At 39.5% G+C, this 24,701-nt stretch overlaps 3 protein-coding genes across 4 annotated transcripts; 1 reads left to right on the forward strand and 2 right to left on the reverse strand.

Annotated features, from left to right (window-relative positions):
• The first annotated feature begins 6,313 nt into the window (after positions 1-6,313).
• Positions 6,314-8,562, forward strand: slc25a4 (solute carrier family 25 member 4). Its single transcript, XM_041036702.1, has 4 exons — positions 6,314-6,502; positions 7,145-7,631; positions 7,734-7,874; positions 7,987-8,562. The coding sequence occupies exons 1-4, from the start codon at positions 6,392-6,394 to the stop codon at positions 8,145-8,147; spliced, it is 900 nt and encodes a 299-aa protein (XP_040892636.1). The 5' UTR covers positions 6,314-6,391; the 3' UTR covers positions 8,148-8,562.
• Positions 8,563-9,124: 562 nt separating this feature from the next.
• cfap97 (cilia and flagella associated protein 97) lies at positions 9,125-18,255 on the reverse strand. Of its 2 annotated transcripts, none has more exons than XM_041037285.1 (5): positions 18,084-18,255; positions 14,714-15,666; positions 13,793-14,073; positions 10,728-10,890; positions 9,125-9,759 (listed from the first exon to the last, which is right to left on the reverse strand). In XM_041037285.1, the coding sequence occupies exons 2-5, from the start codon at positions 15,639-15,641 to the stop codon at positions 9,629-9,631; spliced, it is 1,503 nt and encodes a 500-aa protein (XP_040893219.1). In that variant the 5' UTR covers positions 15,642-15,666; positions 18,084-18,255; the 3' UTR covers positions 9,125-9,628. The 2 variants fall into 2 exon arrangements, with proteins under 2 accessions (XP_040893219.1, XP_040893218.1); XM_041037284.1 differs by having other exon boundaries at positions 9,125-9,762.
• Positions 18,256-19,133: 878 nt separating this feature from the next.
• Positions 19,134-24,120, reverse strand: ufsp2 (ufm1-specific peptidase 2). Its single transcript, XM_041035273.1, has 12 exons — positions 24,042-24,120; positions 23,742-23,832; positions 22,832-23,015; positions 22,669-22,735; positions 22,269-22,423; positions 21,926-22,118; positions 21,608-21,754; positions 21,330-21,494; positions 21,098-21,222; positions 20,934-21,010; positions 20,302-20,426; positions 19,134-20,203 (listed from the first exon to the last, which is right to left on the reverse strand). The coding sequence occupies exons 1-12, from the start codon at positions 24,042-24,044 to the stop codon at positions 20,117-20,119; spliced, it is 1,419 nt and encodes a 472-aa protein (XP_040891207.1). The 5' UTR covers positions 24,045-24,120; the 3' UTR covers positions 19,134-20,116.
• Between the last annotated feature and the right edge of the window lie 581 nt (positions 24,121-24,701).

Genomic DNA, 24,701 nt, shown 5'->3' on the forward strand with positions numbered 1-24,701 from the left:
CAGAATTTATGATTTATGTCAATGTCAATAATAATAAAGTTAATATTTCAAGGATTTCTCAAAACCAAAGTAATAAAGTGTTTTACATGAAGTTGTAGGAACACAATTAAAATAAACAATGCAAAAATCAGTTAAGTGGACATAAAATAATTTGTGCACAGTAAAGATAAGAAGATGCAGCAACAAGGGATTTATATTTTCTGAAGTCTTCCTGTTTATAAATGGGTAAAGTCACCCCTTTTTGCTCCTTCTTTGAAAGTTTTCTCTCTGAATACAAGATGAACATAAAAGAAGTTCTCTCCACAAGGAAAAATTTGCAGAACCTCTCTATAACATAATGCCCATGAGAAAACCAATACACTTCCATACATACCAGCACTACCGCACAATAGAGCCACTACAGGTTAAACTCTTGACAAACTGTGTGACAAAGAGCTCCTCATTACAAACTCTAATTCCAGATGAGATTATTCCACAGCTAAAATGACGACACTAATTTGGGTTTAAGGGCCGTTACAAGGGTTCAGAATCTGTCTTAAATGGCCTTGAGGTTTGAAGAGGTTGTTGTCTTTCTGAGAAGACTGAAGAATGGATGAATGAAGTTCACACACTTGTGAGCGAGGAACCATCATCTTGAGGGTGCTACAAGTATATTACTCCTCTGAATTGATTAGGTTTTCTTGTCCAAGTGGAATTCTTTTATTGCGAGCGAGAGACGAGTGCTTCTATTTCAAAATGTCTACACTTTGGTGAAAAGGAAACAAGGTAAAAGAAACTCAAACGTCACCGCAAAGAAATGAGAGTTTTTGTTCTGGCTTCATGTTATGTTTTGGGGGTTGCTGCAAAATCCCATGGCTGCATTTACATTTGGGCCCATGGTGTTTATATTTAGGATACACAAGATTTACATAATAAATTGGTGGAAGTGAATGATATTTTGATAACACACCAAACCTAATACTTGATCTTGCATGTACTGACACGGGATCAATGATTTCAAGGATTCTACCTGTATTTTAAAAAATTGGAGTGTGTACTACAGGGATTTCTGAATACAAGCTAAAAGAAATGAACAAAATGACAAAACAAAGATGTATGATGGAACAACTTTTTTGGGGGGGTTCAATACTCCTTATCTATTAATTTCTCCTCAACTGGCTATTTCATTTGATTGGTTAACAGGGAAGCCCAGAATTAAAGAGATAACACCATGGCTGCATTTATCTCTCTCTCTCTCTCTCTCTCTCTCTCTCTCTCTCTCTCTCTCTCTCTCTCTCTCTCTCACACACACACACACGCACACACGCACACACGCGCACACACACACACACACACACACACACACACACAAAATGTCTCTCTCTTCTATTTGGACTAACCTCAAGTATTCTGATCCCACAGCCTCCCTAAACCCTGAAAATGAAGTGTAAGCAAAGTTTACTTTGTCTAATTTATCCAATTTAGGGAACTTAACCTTTGAAGCTTCTGCCTGTTGCTAAGTCCCATTTTCAGAGCTGAAGTATAAACAGTGCGACACTCTTGGACCCTGGACGCTCCACACATTTTAACCATAAAAAGTCTGAACAAATGTATATATTATTTTACTATATATACTCTTTTCATACACATATCTCACATTGAATGCTAGCCACACATGAACAATTGTCACAGCCAAATAGCAATACACAATGAGTTCACATTTGTGATTCCCACCCTCCAACCTCAGACTTCCTGCTTTTAACACTCGTCTTCTCTATCTCTCTTTCCTCAGCCGCAAATCTGCTCACATATTCCCTCACTCCCAATTTTAATTTTCACCCCACCCCTGTTTCTCATGAACCTCTTTTCTGTCTGCCTGTCTCCCTCGGCCCAGTGTCTCTCACCCTCCACCCCCACTCCCACCATGTCCATCCCTTCGTCTCCCACTGACAGTGTGTCTCCAGGTCTTCCTGATTGGTCATGGGGATTTCTCCTCCTTCTCCACAGCAGTGTGTGTTTGTCCACTCTAGCTGCTCTGCCATGGGCACTGCCCTGACTGCGGGTGAGAAACGTCAGCTGCATGATGCTGTCTTTCTTTCTTCTTTTTTTTTTTTTTTTTAACCACACAGGCACACATGTGCCTTTGACTCATATTGTCCTCACTCAGCCTCTTTAACATTAATGAAAACAGGCCAACAGCCAATAATGGCACCAAAGAGAAGAGAGGGGAAACACTTAAATAATCTCCTTCCCCCTGAGTCCTGTAGAGCTCAGTCTCTCTGTCTGCTCGGTGTGCATCCCAGCCTGTTGGATTTGAGGCAAGAGGATTGTACAAGAGTGACTTCATGGGATCGAGCATTGTGGGGGAATAAACAGCCAACATGATCTTCTCTTAGGAAGTAGCTGAGCTTTTCTTTAGGCAGATCCCTGTGTAAAACCTCTAGGATAATTCTGCTGGTATTATCATTTATATCAGGAACTCATGATATAGTACAGAGTTTATTTGTATGTACAATATTAAAACACCCTGTAAATTCTACATGACTTTCCAAATATAAGTCCAGTGATATTCTACACTTTTCTTATTGTCAACAAATCACGTTGTCTGTACAGCGAAAGCCAGATTTAGTTTATTTCTCTGTGCCATAGAGCTCTTTTTTGACTGCTTCATTAACTATTATCATTGAGCCACACTGATGCACTGGGTGATGTGTTACTTCATTACACTGATCACTGGCATGGTGACATGCAACAAATGTGTATTAATTCACAGCGGGAAATAGATATTTATCAACTAGTGCACTATTGACTTCTGTTTGCTCTGTTTCTGTTTGCAAAAAGCTATAGTGCCCAGCAGTTTTTTGCTTAGTGAGCCTTTAAAAAAAACTACATACATGAAACTACATATTTGTGACCATGACTGGAAAAACATTTATTTGAGTGACAACAAAAACCGAACATTGTGGGCATCATAAAAATGTGCCCTTGAAGAAAGGCTACTGTGATGCAGCAGCAAAACGTACAATATACAGTGTATTATACATATATAATTGTATGGTTTGATGCAGTTTGTATGCATTACATGCTACAATGCAGAGTTGTCCTGCATCAAAGCAAAGCTAAATTGTTAACATAATTTCTGTGTTTCAACTCTATTATCATTTCTAAGGGGGTCTTATTTTTCTCAGTCATAACAAAGTGGCAGGTTTTAGTGTCAGAAGCAACCAGTGGTCCCATGCTGGTGAGTTTTGACCCTAATATCTGTGGTTTTAACCCTGTCTGACATTCATAATCTCCATTATCTTCGAGTCTCTACTGGCCTGAGATAGACAGTAGGGGATCAGAGGAAGAAAAAGATGCTTTTCACAGTTGCGTCTTAACATATAAAATCAGTGACTGTATTGGTGTAAGAGCAGTGCGTTACGGCTTTGTGTATGTGTGTGTGCATGTTTATGTGTGTGGCGGGGGGGTCTAACTGTCTGACACCTGCAGCTCTTCATACTCAAAATGCAAATCCAAGCCCACACCCCCTCCATGACCCCTCCCTCAACCTCCAAGATCCAAGGTTACTGAGCAACGACTTTCGAAAATCTAGATCGAATTTAAATAACAGTACAAAAAGAGTTTCAACAGCACTAAACAACGGAATTAAGGCTTTTTCTGGAAATAAAAATGAAAAGCCAATTTTCTGATCCAGATGATTTGTAGACCACCATACTCTGCAAAGTCTCCTCTGACCATACATATTGTTTTAGATATTTTTAGATTATAATTACACATGAACATAATACATAAATTCTTCTTTGAAATAATATGAGAGCCAAATATGCAGATATAAAACTCCCTCTCTCTCCAACACCAATAACAACAAAATGGTTGGTTATTTGACAAAATTATAATCATAGAAACTGTGAGGACAATCTAGAGAATTTAAGAAGTAGTTTAAAATGAATAACTGTAAACCTAAACAAAAAAAAATCAGGCGGCCTATGACAACTTAAAATGGAAATGTTTTAGGGGAGAAAGATGTGAATTGGGAAAGCCGTCTTAGCCAAGAGCTGGATAAGTCTATGGGCTGTGAGACTGCAAAAAACGGTGACTTTTGCTTGTCGAAAAACAGGTGCAAGACCCCGTGTCAGTAAAACACCTGCTTTCCTGAAGGGAATAAGATGAACAAACTCTGAATTCCTAACCAGCTCAGGTTGCAGCCCTGCAGCTGAGCCTGACCTCTGACCTGGCTGGGGGCTGGGGGCTACTTAAGAGTGTTTCCCTGTGGTGAACAAGTAAAGTGGTGCATTATTTGCATTGTTGTGTGAGGAGTGTCGAGTAAACGAGGAAAAAGCACCTGTTTCTCTGGGTACCACATTTGCTCTTTGAGGCGGTTAGTGATGCTGTTGAATGTAACCCAGCTCTCTAGTGCCACCCACTGGCCAGTCTAGACAACACAACACAACAGCATGGAGGTGGGAAGATCTACAAACTAGAACTACAGCATATACTAGACACAACTGCCCAAATTCAGTCCACATTTATTCAGATTATGAGAAAAGGTCTCAATGTTGTTCTTATCTTGTTAGCAACCAGTTACAGAAAGTACTTAAAGGGTGAAAATAACTTTAAAAAAATCGAAATAAAATAGCATCAACTGCAGTCGACGTCAACATCAGGGGAACACAATGTAACTTTGATTTGCTGATTTCATATACTAGTTTTTGTATATCATGATTAACAGTTATAACATTAGTTATATTAATATTGATATAACTAATGTTATAATTGTTGAATATATTATATATATATAATAATTGAGTTTTATTAGAAAAGAGTTAGTAGTTTGATATTTACCTGTTAGGAAAGATCTTGCAAGTTTTTAAGTTTGCCTGTAAAACTACACAGTCAAAGGGCTCCACCAAGTGGCCATAAGGAGGTAGTTAAAGTCCTGAAGGGAAGAGCCAGAGGATGAAAGCTCAAAACCACGACAGCTTCGCTTATTTGATTGTATTTTCATTTTAGTTTAATTTATGAAGTTTCTGATTTCTATTGTTAAACTTCCTCTTCATTTTAAAAAAATGCATATTTAACCGCTATAGTTAAGTGACACGTATTGTTATTGGCTAATTTCTTTACAAAGACATGCATTTTTTTAAGTACTTGCCATTGTAAACATTTTGATAGCCAACTGAAGGACCTAAGTTTTGTAATTACATGAATGAAGCAGTCTTGGAATCCAGCCACACTGGCGGACGGGAGGCCGTAGTACGTTATGTCCAACGTCTCTGCAGTGGAACAAAACGAAGCCAAGTTGGCCGGTTTACCAGTTTGGATCATATTGCGTTTTCATATCAGATCTTGTGATTTCGCACGCGTCAAGTCGGCCAGAATCAGATTTCCGGTGCGCTATTTCACAACAAAATTGACCATAAGAATTTGGCATACTTTCAGGTGGAAGGCTTAATTTGAAAGAAAAAAAGGATCCTTCCCGTTCATACGCTGTCTAATCTTCTGCTGACTTGACACAGGCTTCCAACAGGTGCCAAAACTGAATGTGCAGCAAAGCTGACAATGTGCTGAAAGGGAAAGGGCAGCCTAAAATAAAATGTAACAAAATAGTAAAAAAGAGCACGTTGTGGATGGTGATTTAGATGAATGCTTTCTACTTGTTTTCCTTTTATTCTGAATAAAAAGTTTCCCATCCACCTGACCTCTGACCCAGAATCAACCTATTAAACTGCCCTAAAACCCAGGGCAGTTTAATAAAATGGGCTTTACTTTTGAATTCATTGCCTTTAGTAGCCTAAAAACATTTTAATGTCTGAAAACAATGAGATAAGGGAAATCACTGTGAGCCTCGGTGTATTTGTCATATCACACACGCTGTGAAATTTTAAAGGGTCTATATTCTGTAGGATGATTGTAAAAATGGAAAAACCTTAGTTCAGTCCCCTTTTTAGCTGCACTTCCTTAATTCCTTATTTCATTTTAAGTATTTTGGAAACTCAGTTGTCTCTGCAAGTGTATATGTGTGAATTGTGGACGAGAAGGCTGATCATCAGCTGGATTTAAGATGAAAAAATATCTATGATAAGAATTAGATTAGATTACAAATAAATCTTTGTTTTAATAGTAATCAAATTACAGAGATTGTGTCCTTTAAACGTCCCCGGCTTGGATATGGCATTGGACATGAACATGGCGCACGTCTTGACCTTCAACCTCGGATATTTATTCAACCTCGTTTATCTGTTTGACAAAATGCAAATCCATCACTCAAAATTCTCGCGATAAATGGTGCTGATATATTAGGACAGATGGAGGAGCCTCGTCCACTTGGAGGGGCGTTGGGTTTCCTTGAGGACCTTGGTGAGGTTTGGAACAGTCAGGGGTCTCAAATTTGCACAAGAAACATCCAACCATGTCGGACGCGGTGGTTAGTTTCATGAAGGACTTTTTGGCTGGTGGCATTGCCGCTGCCATCTCCAAAACAGCTGTCGCTCCTATTGAGAGAGTCAAGCTGTTGCTGCAGGTAAAATAATTGATCCTAGTGTTGCCCGCAGCATGGCCGCATGTTCAATGTTTTGTGCGTAAAGTGTGCGTAAATGTTGGATTACTGATAAACCAAAGACCAAAATGTAAAACTAGAATTCGTTTTAATGCAAGAAAAGTCTAAATGTGCACGAAGTAGGTTCATATGGTTTGGTGCATAATGTCAAGGGGCACGTGAGAGGTCCTGCGTCAATGTGGAGATGGTTTTACGCACTGGACTTCACAATGTTAGTGCTATGATGGGGCTGATGGCAAGGGTCCCTTAACATGTTCAAATAAAATAGCCATAATAATCGTTTATGATGCTATCTATACGTCCATTAAGTTAATTATTACTCCACTATAACAGATGACCGCAGTAATATTTTGTGAAAGTGAACTGCTAAATTTAACTTGAAGAATGTAATCCAATACACAGCCGATTCTCAAGTGACAGGGGAGCGCCTGTCGGCTGGTGCTACAACTACAGTACATAATGCCAACCCCCAATAAATATATATATATATATATATATATATATATATATATATATATATATATATATATATATATATATATATATATATATATATATATATATAAAAGTCTTTTTCTCACGAACTTTTACTGTCTTTGCTCATAGGTCCAGCATGCCAGCAAACAGATCACCGCAGAGACACAGTACAAGGGCATCATTGACTGTGTGGTTAGGATCCCAAAGGAGCAAGGCTTTCTTTCCTTCTGGAGAGGCAACTTGGCCAATGTGATCCGTTACTTCCCCACCCAAGCCCTCAACTTCGCCTTCAAAGACAAGTACAAGAAGATCTTCCTCGGTGGAGTGGATCAAAAAACACAGTTCTGGCGTTACTTCGCCGGTAACTTGGCATCTGGCGGTGCCGCTGGTGCGACTTCGCTCTGCTTCGTCTATCCTCTTGACTTCGCCAGAACAAGACTCGCTGCCGACATCGGTAAGGGCCCAGCTGAGAGAGAGTTCACCGGTCTTGGAAACTGCATCGCCAAAATCTTCAAAACCGATGGCCTCAAGGGCCTTTACCTCGGATTCAACGTGTCTGTTCAGGGTATTATCATCTACAGAGCGGCCTACTTCGGATGCTTCGACACAGCTAAAGGTGTGCACATCTGTTCGACCTGACCTTTGACATGTTTTAAACATTGTATACATGTATTTTCTCATGACGAGTGCGTGACTTAACTCCTCCTCCTTCACACAGGCATGCTGCCGGATCCCAAGAACACGCACATCGTCGTCAGCTGGATGATCGCCCAGACTGTCACCGCTGCAGCTGGCCTTGTCTCATACCCCTTCGACACCGTCAGACGTCGTATGATGATGCAGTCTGGACGCAAAGGAGGTGAGCGTTAGTCATGTCCTTTTAGTGATGAACTTGATTGGTTTGGCGCAATTGCGCATTTTACGCATGTGTCCATGGGAATTACGCATCATCTATGTCTCTATTTCCACAGCTGATATCATGTACAAGGGCACAATCGACTGCTGGAGGAAGATCCTTAAGGACGAGGGATCAAAAGCCTTCTTCAAGGGTGCCTGGTCCAACGTGATCAGAGGCATGGGTGGTGCTTTCGTGTTGGTGCTGTACGACGAGATCAAGAAGTTCACATACTAAACTTTCTAATCTCCCTGTCCCAAAGGAAACCCTTCGCTTTGTTTAAGTCTTAATTCATGTGATAGAGTGATAACAGCTAGTGGTGAATTACAATAAGGGCATGTGCTCTTCTGCAACAGCCCGGGGAAGAAAGGTTTACTTGACCTGGGTTAACATGCCTCCTCAGAAATCTGTATATATCCCATCTACAACGTGCCAAAAGGTACAAACAAACTTTCAGTGTGACAAAGTCAAGCCGGTGGAGTTGTTGTGATGTTGCAAAGGATGACGTCCCCCCCCGCCATATACTCCTCAATGTTAGAGTCAGTTTGTGAAGCAGTTGCTGAGGCCCATGTGTTGTTATGTTGTGACCACTCTGACCCATGTATCCCATCTCATACCTTATTTTATTAAGAATAAAGATTTATTAGTCTAATAGTCCAGTCTTTTTGATACACGTTCTGTTGTCATGGCAACATATCAATGTGTGACAGGTGCAGACTTGTCTGATAACATTAATGATGGCTCAGTTCTATTCAAGTGTCTCAGTGAACCAGCATGCACATTACCAGGACCCTGAAAGTGAAGAAGCTAAATGGAATTCAGCCATCGTTCATTTGATTATTTACCAGTTATACCAATTTTGCTTTGACACTTAAACTGAAGATATCACGCACAAAGTAGCAGAAATGATTGTACCACAGTAATTTTGGTTTTGCATTTCTGTGGTTTTGAGTACCACAGAAATGCACTGAGTAGTTTATTGTACAACTACTCTCCTAACCAAAAAACTATTAAAGAATCATCCTTCTTTTGTGTGTGGCATGTGTCCAATTGGTACAACTGATCACAAGTGTGTTTTATTAGAAGAGAGTTTAGACTGTAATTTACTGTCCACTATTCCACTATTTAAAGTTGTAAATGGCACACTGCTAACTAGTGAAACTAGAGGCTGTATTTTATAGGGAACAAAATATACATATGAACAAAAATTAACTTTCTAATAACTTTTTTAATTGTTTAAAAACAAAAAAAGTCTTTAGGAATCATAAACTGTACAAATGTGAGAGGTGGAGGCAAACAAAAATAGCATATTTAATTGAAATGTCACTTACTGAAATAATACACAGTGAATTTTGTTATTTTTATAATTTCAGCACGGCTGTTGAAGTGAAGGCAATATTTTCTACAAAAGTAGAGCAAGATAATTGTAGACTTACTGCAGTATTCAGAAGCAACAGTTGAACTATTCAAGTGCATTGCGAAAGCTGTGAGCCCAGAGTATCATTTGCTATATTTCAGCATCAAGAAGCAGCAAAAAAGTCTGTCTTCTTTGTAATGTAAAAGTCGAAAACAGACTCACTGACTAGCTGATAAAGATATTTAAAGGTATGCTGAAAAAAAGATCCTTTGAACTTTGTACCTTTTGTGATGAATGGGTGCCAAAAGGGAACCAGCAATTTACTTCTTAGTAGTTTGGATGTCTGAAAACAGCAGTTTCCTTAGCACCAGGCTGGTCGGGCTGCGCTCAGTTTTTTTGCCCTGGGTACAGGTGTGCTGCTGGAGTCAGGTGAAACTGGTCTGGTGGAAACTGCTCTGGAGCTGTGGTGGGCGGAAATGGCTGACCTGGAACCTGCTGATGTGGACAACGGAGAGAGATTTCCTGATTACAGACTTGCCATCACATATTAAAAGTAGATAACAAACGTTTTTTTATTTTACATTCTATATGTAATATTGAAACATTTCAGCCATAATACACAGGAACAGAGCAAGTAAACACACACAAGCACCATCATGTTTTATCCAAGTTAGTAAAGCATCTTATTGTCATTTAGCACCCTGGATTCTACTCTTGGCAAAAGTTTGACTCTTGAACCCAACAAGGACATTAATTTTACAGTTTTACACAGTAATGGAACAATTACAGGCAGTGTAGTTATTTTAATCAACAATAAAAAGGTTTAATGTGATAAGAGAAGGAACATCAGTGAAGCAGTCGTTAAAGATCTATGAATCAGTGGGTGCTTCTTACCGGTATCAGTCATCCACAGATGCTTTAGGCTGCCTGAAAGTTTTCTCCAGTTAATTAAACCTGCAGTCATCTGAAGCCAGCAGGTCATATGTGTGATAAATATGCTTCCAATTTGAGCAGCGCTGTGCAGCACAGTGCTACATGCTGATCTTCTTTGTTTACCCTGATTAAATCATCACATTCAAATACCACCAGGTTGCTACAAAATGACTGCACACACAACCTGCTCTTGTGCAATCAAAACTTTCAGCGAGGGTTGGGTGCACAAGTGCTTTTATGCTGTGCAGCTCCCTCACAAGTGGGTTTGTCTTAAAGTAATAATCCACATGTCCTGGCCCCCGTGGTTTAGTTGTACATATGAAATATGTGAATGGGTAGAGAGATGGAGAAGAAGGCACGTGCTTGTTCTTTAAACTGTCTCACATAATGTGTGGCTGAAGATCTTGTATGAGTAGGTATTCAATCACAGTGCTGTCATTCTGTTTAAGGTATATAAACTGTTAAAAAAACACATAAGTGTTTTTTAACATTATAAAAATTGTCAGATCTAGAAATAAATCACCTACCTGAGTTTATCCTGCTGGTAGACCTCTCTTTCTTCAAAGTGGACCCATAAATGGGGTATGAAGGACCTCCCAGGTATCCAACTTGGCGCTGGTAGTCTGCCAGTTGCTCTGAGCGCATCAGGCCAGGTGTAGGCTTGACAGACTCCAGTCTCTTCAGGAAAGCCTGTAAGAAACACACAGATTTCTCACATTTTGAGAATGGACATATTTTCTTGTACTGTTGTAATGTAATCGTATTTTCCCCACTCAAAACAGCTTTACAAAAAAATAAAGAAAAACAATGTAAGTTATGAAAATCACGAGTTAAACTACCTAAGCAAATATCCTGGAACTGTCAGTTTTGACACACTGTGAGGGACATCATGTTTAAGTTGAGACTTTCAGGGTATCAGTCATATTGAGCTCGGAAAGATGTAGGCATATAAAAGAGGTTAGTTCAGCAGCTTTCTTTGTAAAGCTATCCATCATACTTTTAATTTGGAACATAAGTGCTTCAATGTACCGTACCGTGCAAAGGTTTTGGACACAGCATGACAGTGACCCCAAACATACAGCCAGAGTCATAAATAACTATCTTTAGAGACAAGAAGAACTAGTAGTCCTGTGGCAGATGGTATGGCCCCCAGGGAGCCCTGATCTCAACAACATGGAGTCAGTCTGGGATACTGAGGCAGCCTAAATCCACAGAGGAACTGTGGAAAGGTCTCCAAGATGCTTGCAACAACCTACCTGCCAAGTACCTTGAAAAACTGTGCAAGTGTATCAAGGAGAACTGGTACTGTTTTAAAGCCAAAAGGGTTGTCGCACCAAATATTAATTTGATTTAGTTTTTTCTGTTTATTGCACCTTGTTCACTGATAGCTAAAAATCATTCATGGCAAAATTTTTGAAACCACCCTTGCTGTACTTTTAGTTAGTGCCTGAAGCCTTTGCACAGTACTTTATATGCTCATAACAAAAGTCTTCAGTGGCTTTGCATGTATGTTGTGCCTGACTTAAGCCATAAAGACTCAACAGGCAGAAAGGCTCACAAGCTGGAGGATTATGTGAATGATGAAGTTTTTCTTGCATTTGATTTATTGAGTAAATTACTGTTTGCAGTGTCACATTATTCCATAATATACAACACTTATAATGACATTTAAAAACTGTTAAACTATGAAACTGTAAACTGTAACTATATTATCTGTAAAATAAACTAGCATTCGACTCAAAAATGAAGCACAAAATAGTCTCCACTGTACATATCCCAATTATGAAAATAGAATAATATCTGGTACTTCACAGCAAACAGCATGAAGCTAAAACGGTGTAGGCAAGTGGCTGAATGTCATACATGCAGTCACACTCCCACATGCATGCTGTGCAAAAATCTACCAGTAAGCAAAAGCTCAATTTGAAGCAATGCAAATAGTGAAAAGCTTAACAGTCAAGAGTTTGTTCTACTAAAGTTGACAAATTCTCCAAAGGTCACAAAAAGACACTGCTGATTTCTACATTAAGTGCAGACAGACTGTTCACCTACTGCTTTTCCAGTGTGTGAATTATTTAAAATCTCTTCCCTCTACACTAATATCACTTCTTGGATAGAAAATTCAGCATATTGTGCAAATGACCAATCTTGAAATACATAGTATAACTAGTTCCACTTGTGCAGGAAAAATGAGGTGTCTTACACGTGTGATGTGTGGGGTGGATACACTGATCACACAGCAGATTCAATTACTTCACTCTAAGAATAGAGAAGGCCAAAAAGTACCCCTGACAACACAGAGAGATAGAATCAAGAGGGAGAACAGTCTGTCCTGAAAATTACTGGAACAAATTCCCTGATGACATTATCAATAAGGATTAATGAAAGTGGCCTGACTGGTAATAATAAGAAACATCAGTGACAGTAAAAGAAAGTAATACAAGTTTTCTGTTTCCACTTCGTAACAACCTGCTGTCTGAAAATGGTTAATACAATTGTAATTTTCTGAATCATTTCAAACACTGCTGCTTGTCTGAACCTGTGTTTTTATCACTAAGTGGTCAAGCACAGCAAATATATGTGTAGAGAGGCTGAAGCTGCAGAGGCTGAACTGTCTTCTAATATCACTCTGTGGCACTGCTGCTAGCCTGCCACCTGCTGCCATCTGTCCAAATCCATCCGTGTCTGCTTTCAGGGGTGACACTCTCAGACTGACACTAAGTAGACCCAACCAACTAGTAGATATCTAGCTAGTATCCTTAAACGTATGTATCAATTAAAATAAAAAGTAATATAAAGGCACAAAATTATCAAGTAATGAACACAGACTAAAGATACAAAAATATGTGTATTTGTTATATGAACTGCAGTTTCTCAAAGTTAATTAAAACCAATTACAGGGACATTTCAAAAAACTACTTCAGCAGGTGATACACTGACATGCAGACACGTTTTGGACAAAATTGCTGAGGCAGTAACATAGTCCAGTGGATCAAATCAACTAAATGCATCACTGAGACTTCTTTCTGAAAATGTGGTAAATAAATAAATGCGATAAGGTGATTCTTCAGAGGATCGCTGCAGTGGTTGATATTTAAAAAAAATATGAATATGTAAAGATGCAATAATAAAGATTAAAGCACTGTGTTAGAGAAATGAAAAACAGACAGTTAAAAAGTGGATTCTCCAGAGACACAGCAACATAAAAACTCGTATAAAAACGTATAAAAACTCACCACCATTTTTGGGCACTTCGCCATTGTTTAATTATATTACTACTATAACTTTTCTTTAATGAGGTAATCTCATTGAGATCCTGATCACTTTTGCAAGAGAGACCTAAGTACAGCAGAGAAAAAGAAAAATATCCAGCAACAGCAAAAAGACAAATTTTGTGAGGAGCAGCCTCCTTTTTCATAGTGATGAGCATGAAATGGGTCAGTTTAGAGTGAGACAGAAATACATGAAACAGGTCAAAAGCCCAATCTAAAAAGTTTACTTTGACCCCATGGACCACCTAAACTCTCAAAAGCATACAATTTGTGTCACATTCAGATTTGAGGCCAGTATCAACCCAAGCAACCAAACTCACCAGGTTCTCCCTCTCAATGCGTTGCTGTTCCCGCTGCCTGTTGAGTGCACTGTGAGAGAGGCGAATGAGAGGCGAGCTAACGGCCATTTTGGTTTTCTTGCCCACTCTACTTCCCGGTCGGGGCCCTGGAGAAAGGCGTGACAGCTCCCGAAGAAGTCGCTGGTTCTCTCGATCGATGCGCCGGACCTCGTCATTGGTGAACGAGTAGTTCTTCCTGTTTCTTCTTCCAGGACAGTGGAAGACCAGTTTACCTCCAAGATGACTCTCTGAACTGAGTGAGCCTGATTGGTGAAAAGGACAACCGTTGCAACATCTTCACCTGCCTTAAAAAGCAGAGTTATTGTGTTTTATGCCATGTTTTAATGGTCTTCTGTCTAAAGAGTGAATCAAGTGTTTGTTTGTTTACAGATTAGATCACGATTTAAGCGCTATATTTTTAGTAGAGTGTCCATTATATCTTTTAAGTTCTTCTGGATGGGTGATTATAAAAAACGAGCCATATTTTAGGTGGCATGTTTTATTTGTTGTTTGTTACAGAAAGAAGAGTTCTTTATTTGGAATGTAATGGTGTTATAAGTAAGATGTTATTTTCATGTCTTAAAAACTTTAAACACTGCCACTGTATCTCTGGTGTCTTATAAGTCAATGTGTGCTGGACACTTGTATGTGCATAGCACAATAAATAACATGAACAACTAAACTCAAATCTGATCAACCAGTCACAGTATAGATCACTGGTTCCCAGTCTTGGGGTTCTCTTATCCCCCCTCAACAGGTTTCTTTTTTCTGACTTCTATTTTTTTTGTATTGTTTCACTTAAAATACTGAACACCTGAAATCTGCCACAAGCCAAAAAGTCTGAGAATCAATTGAACAAAAAGAATAGAAAACATGCCATTCTCATGGCACAGCTTTACTTACACTCATCCACGCCCTCATCTGAGTCCTCATCTTGATGTATATCGCTGAGGCCACACGAGGGCACACTCTCCTGCTGCTGCTGTGCTTTAGGGCTTCCCTCTTCAGCCTCTGCATGGTTCAGGTCCAACGACTGCAGAGGGCTGATGTCAGGAGAGGAGAGAGGGCTCACATCTGTCACTGTATCATCTGATTCTCCTGTATGGCTGTTAGGCAAATCTCGAGATCCTGCTGAGCCCACTCTGGCCCTTTTCTCTCCATTGGATAAAGAAGACTTCTTGGGTTTGGGAAGGGTGGGGGAACCTAAACTGCTTCTCCCTCCGCAACTGCTAGAAGAGCTTTCAGAGTCTGCTTCTACACTGGCCTCTGTTGAAGTGGGGGATGGACTTCGGGTGCGCCAATTTCGTATCAGTTTTTTAGGAGATTGTTTACTTCTACTTTTCGAGCTTAAGTGTTTGGCACTGGACGATAATGCTTCTTCATCAGTCTCGTTAGGACTCTGGCTGTACACACCCTTATCTCGTACCTCTGTGGCCTCAGCCAACAAAGCCATAAATGTACCACTGGGCCTTTTAGAATGCAAATGATCTTCCTCACTATCACTGCTATTATTGATGATTTTATCTGACCTAGAGGCAACAGAGGATACATCGGATGCACTGCTCTTCTCTTCTTCCCTTGATTGAAAGCTGTTCCCTTTCCTTGGTGTCCTGCCTCTGTTGCTGTTAACTTGCTTCAGGTGTTTTTTTGTCCTATTAGTCCTTGGCAACAAGCCATCTTTTGTTTTTTCAGTCTTTTTTGCATGAAGTTTCTCATGTTCTGGTGGGTTCTCAGTCTTTTTGCCTCCATCTCTGCTGATGCCACCATCATCGCAGTCACTATCGAAAAATGAATGATCCACTTCGCCTTCTAGTTCACTGGGGTTGAACATGACAGTCTGCCCAAACACACTGTACCTGTGGGAAGTGTAAGGCTGAGATAAATTAAAGGTTAAAGGATAAGGAGAAGGAACTTGTTCATGTTATAGGTGGAGTAAACTCAAGTTGTTGTATGTTTTGCTATGGTTTTTTTGTTTTGTTTTTCTGTCTTATGTTGTGCCACTAGGTTTGTGGGTCTTTGTTTTGACAATATGATGATTGTTTGATTTACTTTTCAAACAGAAATGGCAAGAATTCGCTGGTCCAGCTCCTTAAATATGAGCATTTGTCTTTGGGGTTTGGACTATTGACTGAACAAAACAATACATTTAAATACTAAGATATTTTTGCAATTTTCATATGACAATATGAATAATCAATAATGAAAATCATTAGCTGCAGCCCTATTGTTCATCTCGAGCATGTTTAAAGATTTGCAAACTATAAAGACATAAATGAAAACCAATAGCTGTAGGGAATACACATCATAATATTAAACTCTAAATGCATTTGAAAGTGGTGAGTAAAAATACAAAGCACACCGCCCATGATTTTTATCAGAGCCATACCTTTAAGGTATGTCTAATAGATATAAATAACAGTTACAACAAATGAATAAAACATGTTCAGTTGCATATCAAGACAATGTATATGGCTATAACAATACAAATATATAACTATAAATGTATAAAACATGGACGTAACTCCCATGACATCACCCATTGGTTTCGGGGAGTCGGATTTGTGACCAAACCATGGGCATTTGAGCTGCGCCATCTTGGATTTTAGTGGGAGTGTACTTTCCATATTTGGCGAAAAGGCGGTTACTCTATGGGTCAGTCGGGGTCAGCGGGCCGAGAACCCGGCCACTTAGCTCAGAGCAACCAAGGGGGATGTTGTAGGTTTCAGTAGCGAGGATCACTTCCGCGTTCAAAAAGCTGCAGTTCCTCGGCTGCCGCTGGGGGCTGGCTCCAGAAGTGAGCAATTCTCCATTGACCCCCATGTTAAAATAGCCAACTTTACAGCCTAAAAAAACATTTACAGCCTGGTACATTTTTTGTTTTTGGTCTCTATTGATAGTTTCCACCTCCGTGAACACTGTGGAGGGGTGAATTTTTTTTGTACCACAACCGTTTTAGTGTTATTTAGGCTTAATAAATTAGGGCGTGGTTACGTTGAGTGACAGCCCATAGACAGGCACAGGCAGTTAGCTCTTTGCTAAAGCATCAGCTGGTTGACAGGGACTGCAGTGTCCGTGTTTGTTTGCCAATGTTCGGATAGGTTTTTGTGACAGTATGGCTTGTTGTAGTGTAGACTGTACTAACCGACCGTCTAAGGAGTCTGTGTTGCAGTTTTCGGTAAGTAAATTTCTCACTATTTTACCTGGATGTTTGCACTAATTAGCATGTACCGACATATTTTGCTGCTGGCTTATGACTTAATTGCCGATTTATGGTCGCAATTAAGCCACAGCAGCCGCTTACTGACGGAGCTGCTCTGTCCATGCTATTTCGGACTTTTTAAACCGAAAAATGAGACGAAATAAAATTGTAGCCTAGTATTCCCACAATAAACGGACTCTGAGAGCACGGAACACACCGCAACAGCGTTCCTAACATTAGCTGCTCCGGTCCTCTATCTGTATTAGCAGCGACCATAAATCGGCAATTCAATTCAAAGTCATTTGCCACCGGCAAAATATGCTAATACATGCTAATTAGTGCAAACATCCAGGTAAAACAGTGAGGAATTTACTTACCGAAAAAACTGCAACACAGACTCCTTCGACGGTCGGTTAGTACAGTCTACACTACAACAAGTCATATTATCACAAAAACCTATCCGAACATTGGCAAACAAACATGGACACTGCAGCCCCTGTCAACCGCTGGAGGTAGCCGCCTAGCCCAGCCGATGCTTTAACAACTTAACCACGTCCTAATTTATGTAAGAATTTTAAGCCTAAATAACACTAAAAGGTTGTGGTACCAAAAAAATCACCCCCCCCCGCCCCCTCCCCACAGTGTTCACGGAGGTGGAAACTATCAATTGAGACCAAAACAAAAAATGTACCAGGCTGTAAATATGTTTTTTTTAGGCTGTAAAGTTGGCTATTTTAACATGGGGGTCAAAAGAGAATTGCTCACTTCTGGAGCCAGCCCCCAGCGGCCGCCGAGGAACTGCAGCTTTTTGAACGCGGAAGTGATCTTCACTGCTGAAACCTACAACTTCCCCCTTGATTTGGACAAATCAGCCATGGTAATGATGAATTGCGGCCAATACACACACTTTTTCTTAGCGTAATACATAACAGTTAAGCCTTTAAAAGCACCACGAGGACAAAGCGTGCTTAAAACCTACAACACAAACTACATACTGATAGCTGGCTAGCCTAACTAACTCCAACCATACGTTTAAGCTAGCTAGCTTTAGCTGTATTGTCAACGATATCTTACCGAACGCAGGGAAGCGCGACAAACGGTGTTTCACGTTACACTTGAATTTACTCCGTTAGACAAGATGTACTCCGCCGGGAAGACGAATAAACAAACCGCAAACCTGCATTAAAAACACAGTTTTCGTTAGCGTGAAACAACAGCTGCCTGCGGTGAGCGTTACATGGTGCCTAGTAACTACGCAACGTCACTTCCTGGGAACGGTTGCTCCTCCTCTTCTTCTTCTTCGCGTACCAACCAACGGTTGCTCTGCAGCAGCATTGCAAGCATGGACCGTATAAAAAAAATGTAAAGATTATTATTTAATTTATTAGATATTTTAAAGATTGCGAGTAACGTGTTAGCTAAATTATAATTGTTTCATAATAACTGAATAAAATCTCCCAAGAATCATCAATAATAAAAAATACACAGACAAAACCCCAAATGGTTTCTTGGTTGATCGAATATCAGACTAGCAAAAGGACCTGCATACATTACAATATGAGTTAATCTGGTGAATAATTTATGTGTACATCTTCTGTTACTTTATTGTATTTATACATTTACTTATATTTTGAGTGACTCTCAAGTGACATGTTAGCATATAAACACAATCTGCTAAGTAGCTATTTTATAAAGAAACTAAAAGAAACTTCAGGCTGCAGTGATTTGTCCTTGCAGTCAAAAGAACCAATAGAACTATTTACACATCAGGGGACAGAAGCTGTTGGGGAACAGAGGGGAGGTCATTTAGTTTTTCCTTGTGGATCTATTATGCCAAAGTAACTGCTCCCCCTAGTGCATCTCCATTAACAAGAAAAGGGATTATCTGGAGGAGCGTCCCCTGAAATTACAATTTGTCACGGGTTTTCTCCTAATAACATAGTTAGACCTAGAAGTGACACCCACTAGTGAAATGCCGATGTCCTAGGACAATGGCACTTGAGGGACTCTATCGTATAAACTTGTGTCTGGTCACTGTCATCGAATTTACATTCCAATGCATGATGGGTAGATAGGGGGATTGAATGGGGGTATTTCTGTAACAGTCCCATGTTTACATAATCAACTCATGGATAAGAAATCTCAGAGTGACAAAAGTATAAAATTGAAAGATTTTTTTTTCATAAAATTAATTTCTCAAAATTTCTTTATGTTCGCTGGTGGGAAAAGAAATATATCCATCTGAATCTGACAACTTACTGGTTGTGAAAAGTCAATTAGAGGGAGTGAGTAAGAGTGGGACCAAGGGAGTCCAGCGTCCAGGGTCATTTAAATGTATCCAATGGGTGAGCAAAATGAGAATTACTGTAACTTCACTGTAATTTATTCATTAGCAAATATCCAAATTATTTTTTAGTTTACAACTCAATACAAAGCAATAATACTTAAATGTGGGTATTCAGAAAAAAAACAACTGACAGATGTCCAGTGGGTGTTTAGGATCTGTGTTATTTGGTTTTCTGTACTAGGGCTACAATTAAGAATTATTTTATTGTCTATTTAATGTCAGAAAACAGTGAAAAAGGTCCATTATAATTTCCCAAAGCATAGATTTCTTATTTTTGCAGGCTCATTTTGTGTTGAACTGACTAATCTAATAATCAACTAATTGTTTTAGCTCCAGTCTCTAACTTAGAACAAACTTAAAAGAACAATTGTGAACATAATTGAGGGCATGATAAAATACACTGTACAATTTAATCATTTGTAAAATCAGCCATATAATGTAGTTGAGAAGGTGGTGGTGTTCACATCAAACAGATGCATATGGGAGCTTACTTGCGATGGGAATCAAGGCCATGTTTTGTTTCAGTCGTGATGGGTTCGTTCGGTAACATAAAACTTTTGATACAAAAACAAAAATTTACGTAAGGCTTCACCAAAACCGAAAGGGTATATTACAAGAATTTAACATCATTACAGAAGTTACTTAAATTTGCAAAACTGGACACATAGACACCTATAAAACAAAGGGATTATAGTGTCACTCCTAAGTTTTTCATTTGCTTTACCAATGCCAAACAATAAATCTGAAAGGATGTGAGGCCTCAGATGATCTTTGGCTTCTGAGGCAGACAGAGATTATAATACGCAGTTTGATCCCAAAACTCTGGTCCTTTCCAGCCACACCAGCCCTGAGAAAGATAAAATATACACCACTGTCAACACTGTATGTGAAAAGTTGTACTTTACTGAGAGAAGTGCAGCCAGTGTGGATGTTCGTTATAGTTACCTTGTCTGTGATGGCCTGTAGGTCCTCTGCTCCTGTGTAATGTGGGTCTAGGATGAGATAGCGGATCTGCCCCGTGGTTTCACTCCATGCCACACCCAGAATAGTGTGAGCTAAAACTCCCCCTCCTGCAAAGCAGGACTAGTTTGTGATAAACTTGTAATCCTGACTGGAGATTCAGGTTTGTATGCTCCTTTGTTAGCCATAACGGATATGGGATTTTGAAAACGCTGAACCCCTCTTTTGCTAAGTCAGCAATATAGAATTTGCATTTAAGGGGTGATGTGATATGATCGCAAACTCCAATACAGCTACTAAATGGGCCTTGTGGTGATTAGATAGATTAGGTTGTTGTCTACTCTGTGTTTAAAAAAAAAAACTTTCGGTCAGTTTGGGAACGATAGCAGGGTTCAGATTTGTGTTTTGAATTTTCAGAGTGGCTTGGTATACGTCTGGATCACAGATCATGTATTTAATATCATTTACATGTTGTAAACTGTAAGTGTGATTACAGTTTTACATATAGATATATATGCCAGTATTGCTATGGTTGAATATATGTACATTTTAAAGTTTGTACAAGTTGATAATGTTTAATTAAAACCCAAATGCTTGTAATATTAGTCTCAGCTCACCAATCATGACAGGAGTCCCTTCGGTGAGGAAGTGGTTGGCCAGTTCTCTGCCTTTGGATGGCAGCTCAGACCCCTGACTGAAAAGTACACAGATTAGCAGTCAGTTAAATCCAAATCGTCCACATAAACATTATCATACACAAGGTGTAATTAGGCAATCACACCTCACAAACATGATCTTGGAAGTGACCCCGAGCAGATGGTTCAGAACAGCCTGAACTTCAATGGACCCAATCCACTGGCGTGATCCTACAAAGGATGCCTGCTTGTCTCCAACATTCACTAAGGCCTGGAAAACAGTGACTCAAATATAAGAAGGCATCTTGGACATTACTGATATGAAAATTAAAAATACAGACACATTTTCTATTATTATCATATTGACAGAAGTACTACCTGTTGGATGTCTTTGTGAGTGGGCACAGACCGCTCTACGTAGCCTTGCTGCTGGAACCAGGAGCAGATGGTCTGCAGGGAGCGATAAGCACAGCCCCAGCCATTGTCATCCATACGGTCCTGCATGTAGTGGTGATAGCTATAGATCCCCTGGACCAAGTACACCTTGAAAACAGACAGACAAAATCAAGGTTGCACGTTTCTTGAGTACATCTCAGTAATTATTGTCAAAAGAGGCGACTGAGTGCAACAGACTTTAATATGGTCATTAGCCATACCTTTCCATCATCCAGGGTAGGATGTGTGAGGACCAGATGAGGGTTTCGGAGATAACCATCTCTGTAGGGTTCATTGGGAAAGTGGTACGCGTTGACTCTTCTAAAATAAGGCCTGTCCTCTGATAGCTCAAACTGTTGATGCAATTCCTACAGACAGAGATTTTTTGCGAAAATTAATTGGAAAAAAATGTAAGAAACCATGTACGTCAAGTGTCAAGCAAACATCTTTTTTTTTATGTATGTTGTTTGAGCGATAAAGATGCTAACAAAATTTAATATCAAGAGATTTACATGTTGTTTCGCAGTTCATTTTTTTACCTTACGTTGCGTCTCTAGTTGGCTGTCAGGCACTCCTGCTGGGTAAACTACAGTCACTAGTCCTTTAGGCTCCGGAAGAAGAAAGTGGAACACCTCAGGGACGAGAAGTGATGTCCCTTTCATATGTTGCAAGGTCACTTTCTCCATCTCATGCAGCTGATGAGTTAGCGTCTCCAGCAGGCGCTCACAGACACTGCAACACCAAAACGAAAATCACAGATTGATAGTTAGAGACCAGCTTCATGGAGGAATACTTTGTCTGGTTGTGAGTACATGACAAAATAGGCAGAGTTCACAGTTTGATCAGCAGTTTAAATTTAGATTTTTTAAAGATAAGACATACTCTTTGATTGTTTCGTTGCAGCTGGTATGGATGACACAGTCTATGGGAAGAGCCGTAGAGAGGAAATGAGATTTCTTGACTGTTCTGCTGAGGATGGGAGCTGAGAGAGGGCCTGGCTTTGTCAGCTCCATCATCAGGTGAAGGTTTATGACACTCTAAATGACAAGTACAAGAATGGTGTTGTAAACATACAACATAAAGATGATACGGCATTGTTAAATATAGTTATGTTGTAGCTGCAGAGTGGAAAACTACTAGATTGCTTTGGATAGTGGATACCACTTGGTGCACATGATGAGAAACAAAAAAAGTAAGTATTTTCCAGGCACATCTGTGATCCCAAACTGGGACAGACATTGAAAAATTACAGTTTCTGTCTTTCTCCAAATTAAAGACTTACCACTGTTGAACTTTTTTTGTTTTTCTTTTTTCCAGATTTCTTCCCAAAGCTTTCCTGTTCATCTGTCCTGAAAGAATTAAAAATATTAATTACTATTCAGCTAGCCAAAAATAAATAAATAAATAAATAAATAAAAGAATGAATGAATGAATAAATGACTTACTGCACCCACTGATGTATTTCTTCACACAGTGTGTTTGGAGTTATTTCTCCAGGTATTGCACTGACACCTTTGTTTGGCCAAATAATAACAGGACTGTCACAGACCGTGAAAATACAAGATTCAGATTTCACCTGGGAGCGAAGAGTCTCAAATGTTCCTGAGATCACCTTGTGCATCAGCGACACTGACAGAAGAGAGAGAAACAGAGAACATTAGTCATTTCACCATTTAAATAGAGGATGATGTGATCAAATATAAGGCAAAACCTCACTGTCCACATACTTTTGTGTACTTGAGGTTTGAGGCCGTTTTTCATGGTTTGGGCAAGACCTTTGTTAATCTAAGGGAAATGTTAATGTTACAACATACAGTGATACCTGGACAATAGTTTGTGCTTCTAACAGTTTGAATTGGCATGTTTCTTGTTTCAATATGACAGTGTCCTTGTGCACAAAACCATGAACCATGATGGTTTTCTGCATGCGATGTGGATGAACCTGAGTAACGTGCAGCATATTAAGGGCCAGGGTTTTGAAATGAGACGTTTGACAGTCACAGCGGTCAGACAGAATCAGATATCAGTCACAGGGACAAAACAAATACTTTTACTGTGATACTTTAAGTATACTTTGCTGGTTATACTTCCGTACTTACACCCAAATAGAATTCTTCATGCAGGACTTCCACTTATACTGGAGTATTTTAAGATTTTAATATTGATTATTTAACATTTATAAAGAATATGAATACTCCTTTCACCGCTGTTAATGTTCCTCCCGTGCAGTAACTGCTTTGTTAAAGCATCCGACAAGAATATAGCAGATGGGAATAGAACTCTTAAAATAAAAACATGAGAAACCCTCGTTTGAATACAGTATATTGTGGTTAAAAGTCTATAAACATGCAGTACCGTCTGTGCTGTCCAGCTGACATTTGAGCTCCAGCGGCCCTCTGACACGAAGGATGGTGCCCGTGCTGGAGGGTTGTGAGTTAACAAAAACCTAAAGTAACAACAGACAGGTTAGTAGCCTGAGAGAGAGCCAACTGACAGACTTAATAACATTTACCTGCATTATTTTGTGGTCTTATTGGCAAGAAGAACTGAGGAGCCGCAGGCAGCTGGTAGGTATTTACTTTCAACAACTAACAGCAAGTTAACAGCAACATTAAGCTATAATATCTAAACTAGCTAATTTATTAGTAAACTTACCATCGTGGAGTTCAATTCTGTCAAGTAAAATCACTCTCTATGAACTGGAGGCTGACATGTCTGTTGTAGGAAACGTCCAACGTGTCTCTGGTTGCTGCATCCTATTGGACCACACTGACCCCACCCACTGATGTTGCATTCAGGGTAACTCGTTCTTTTCGATTCTTTTAGCTGGATTACAAAAATATTTACAGCAGTGTTTCTCAACGTTACTTACTGACTAAAACTGTAATTACTGTGTGAAGCTTTCACAATTAGATTTCAAAAGCCCAATGAGTATATTGAACGTTACAGTTTTCAGGTCCGCTTTACACCAAGGGCATGAGGCAAAGGTGGAAAGTCCTCTTACTTGAGTCCCCTGCACAAGAAAGTTTTACTGACAGCAAAATAAGGCTTTACTGGTATTATGTTTTATTTGCAGAATTAAGGTAAATTAGTGTCCAAAAGGTGCTCAGTGCCCAGTGTGTTGCAGCACAGAAGCAGCATAATGTAACTTATGGATTAAAAAAATAAAAATCCAAATCCAAAATCCAAAAATAACATGTAAGTTATTAATTTTTTACGATTCTGCTGAACGGTTATTTGCTTCAGTTTTTTTAAAAAGTCATTAAACACCATAGTAAATTGATCATATTTCAAAAGGAATTGCTTGAGAAACAA

The sequence above is a fragment of the Toxotes jaculatrix genome, chromosome 4 (assembly GCF_017976425.1).
Source record: "Toxotes jaculatrix isolate fToxJac2 chromosome 4, fToxJac2.pri, whole genome shotgun sequence".
NCBI classification, from domain to species: domain Eukaryota; kingdom Metazoa; phylum Chordata; class Actinopteri; family Toxotidae; genus Toxotes; species Toxotes jaculatrix.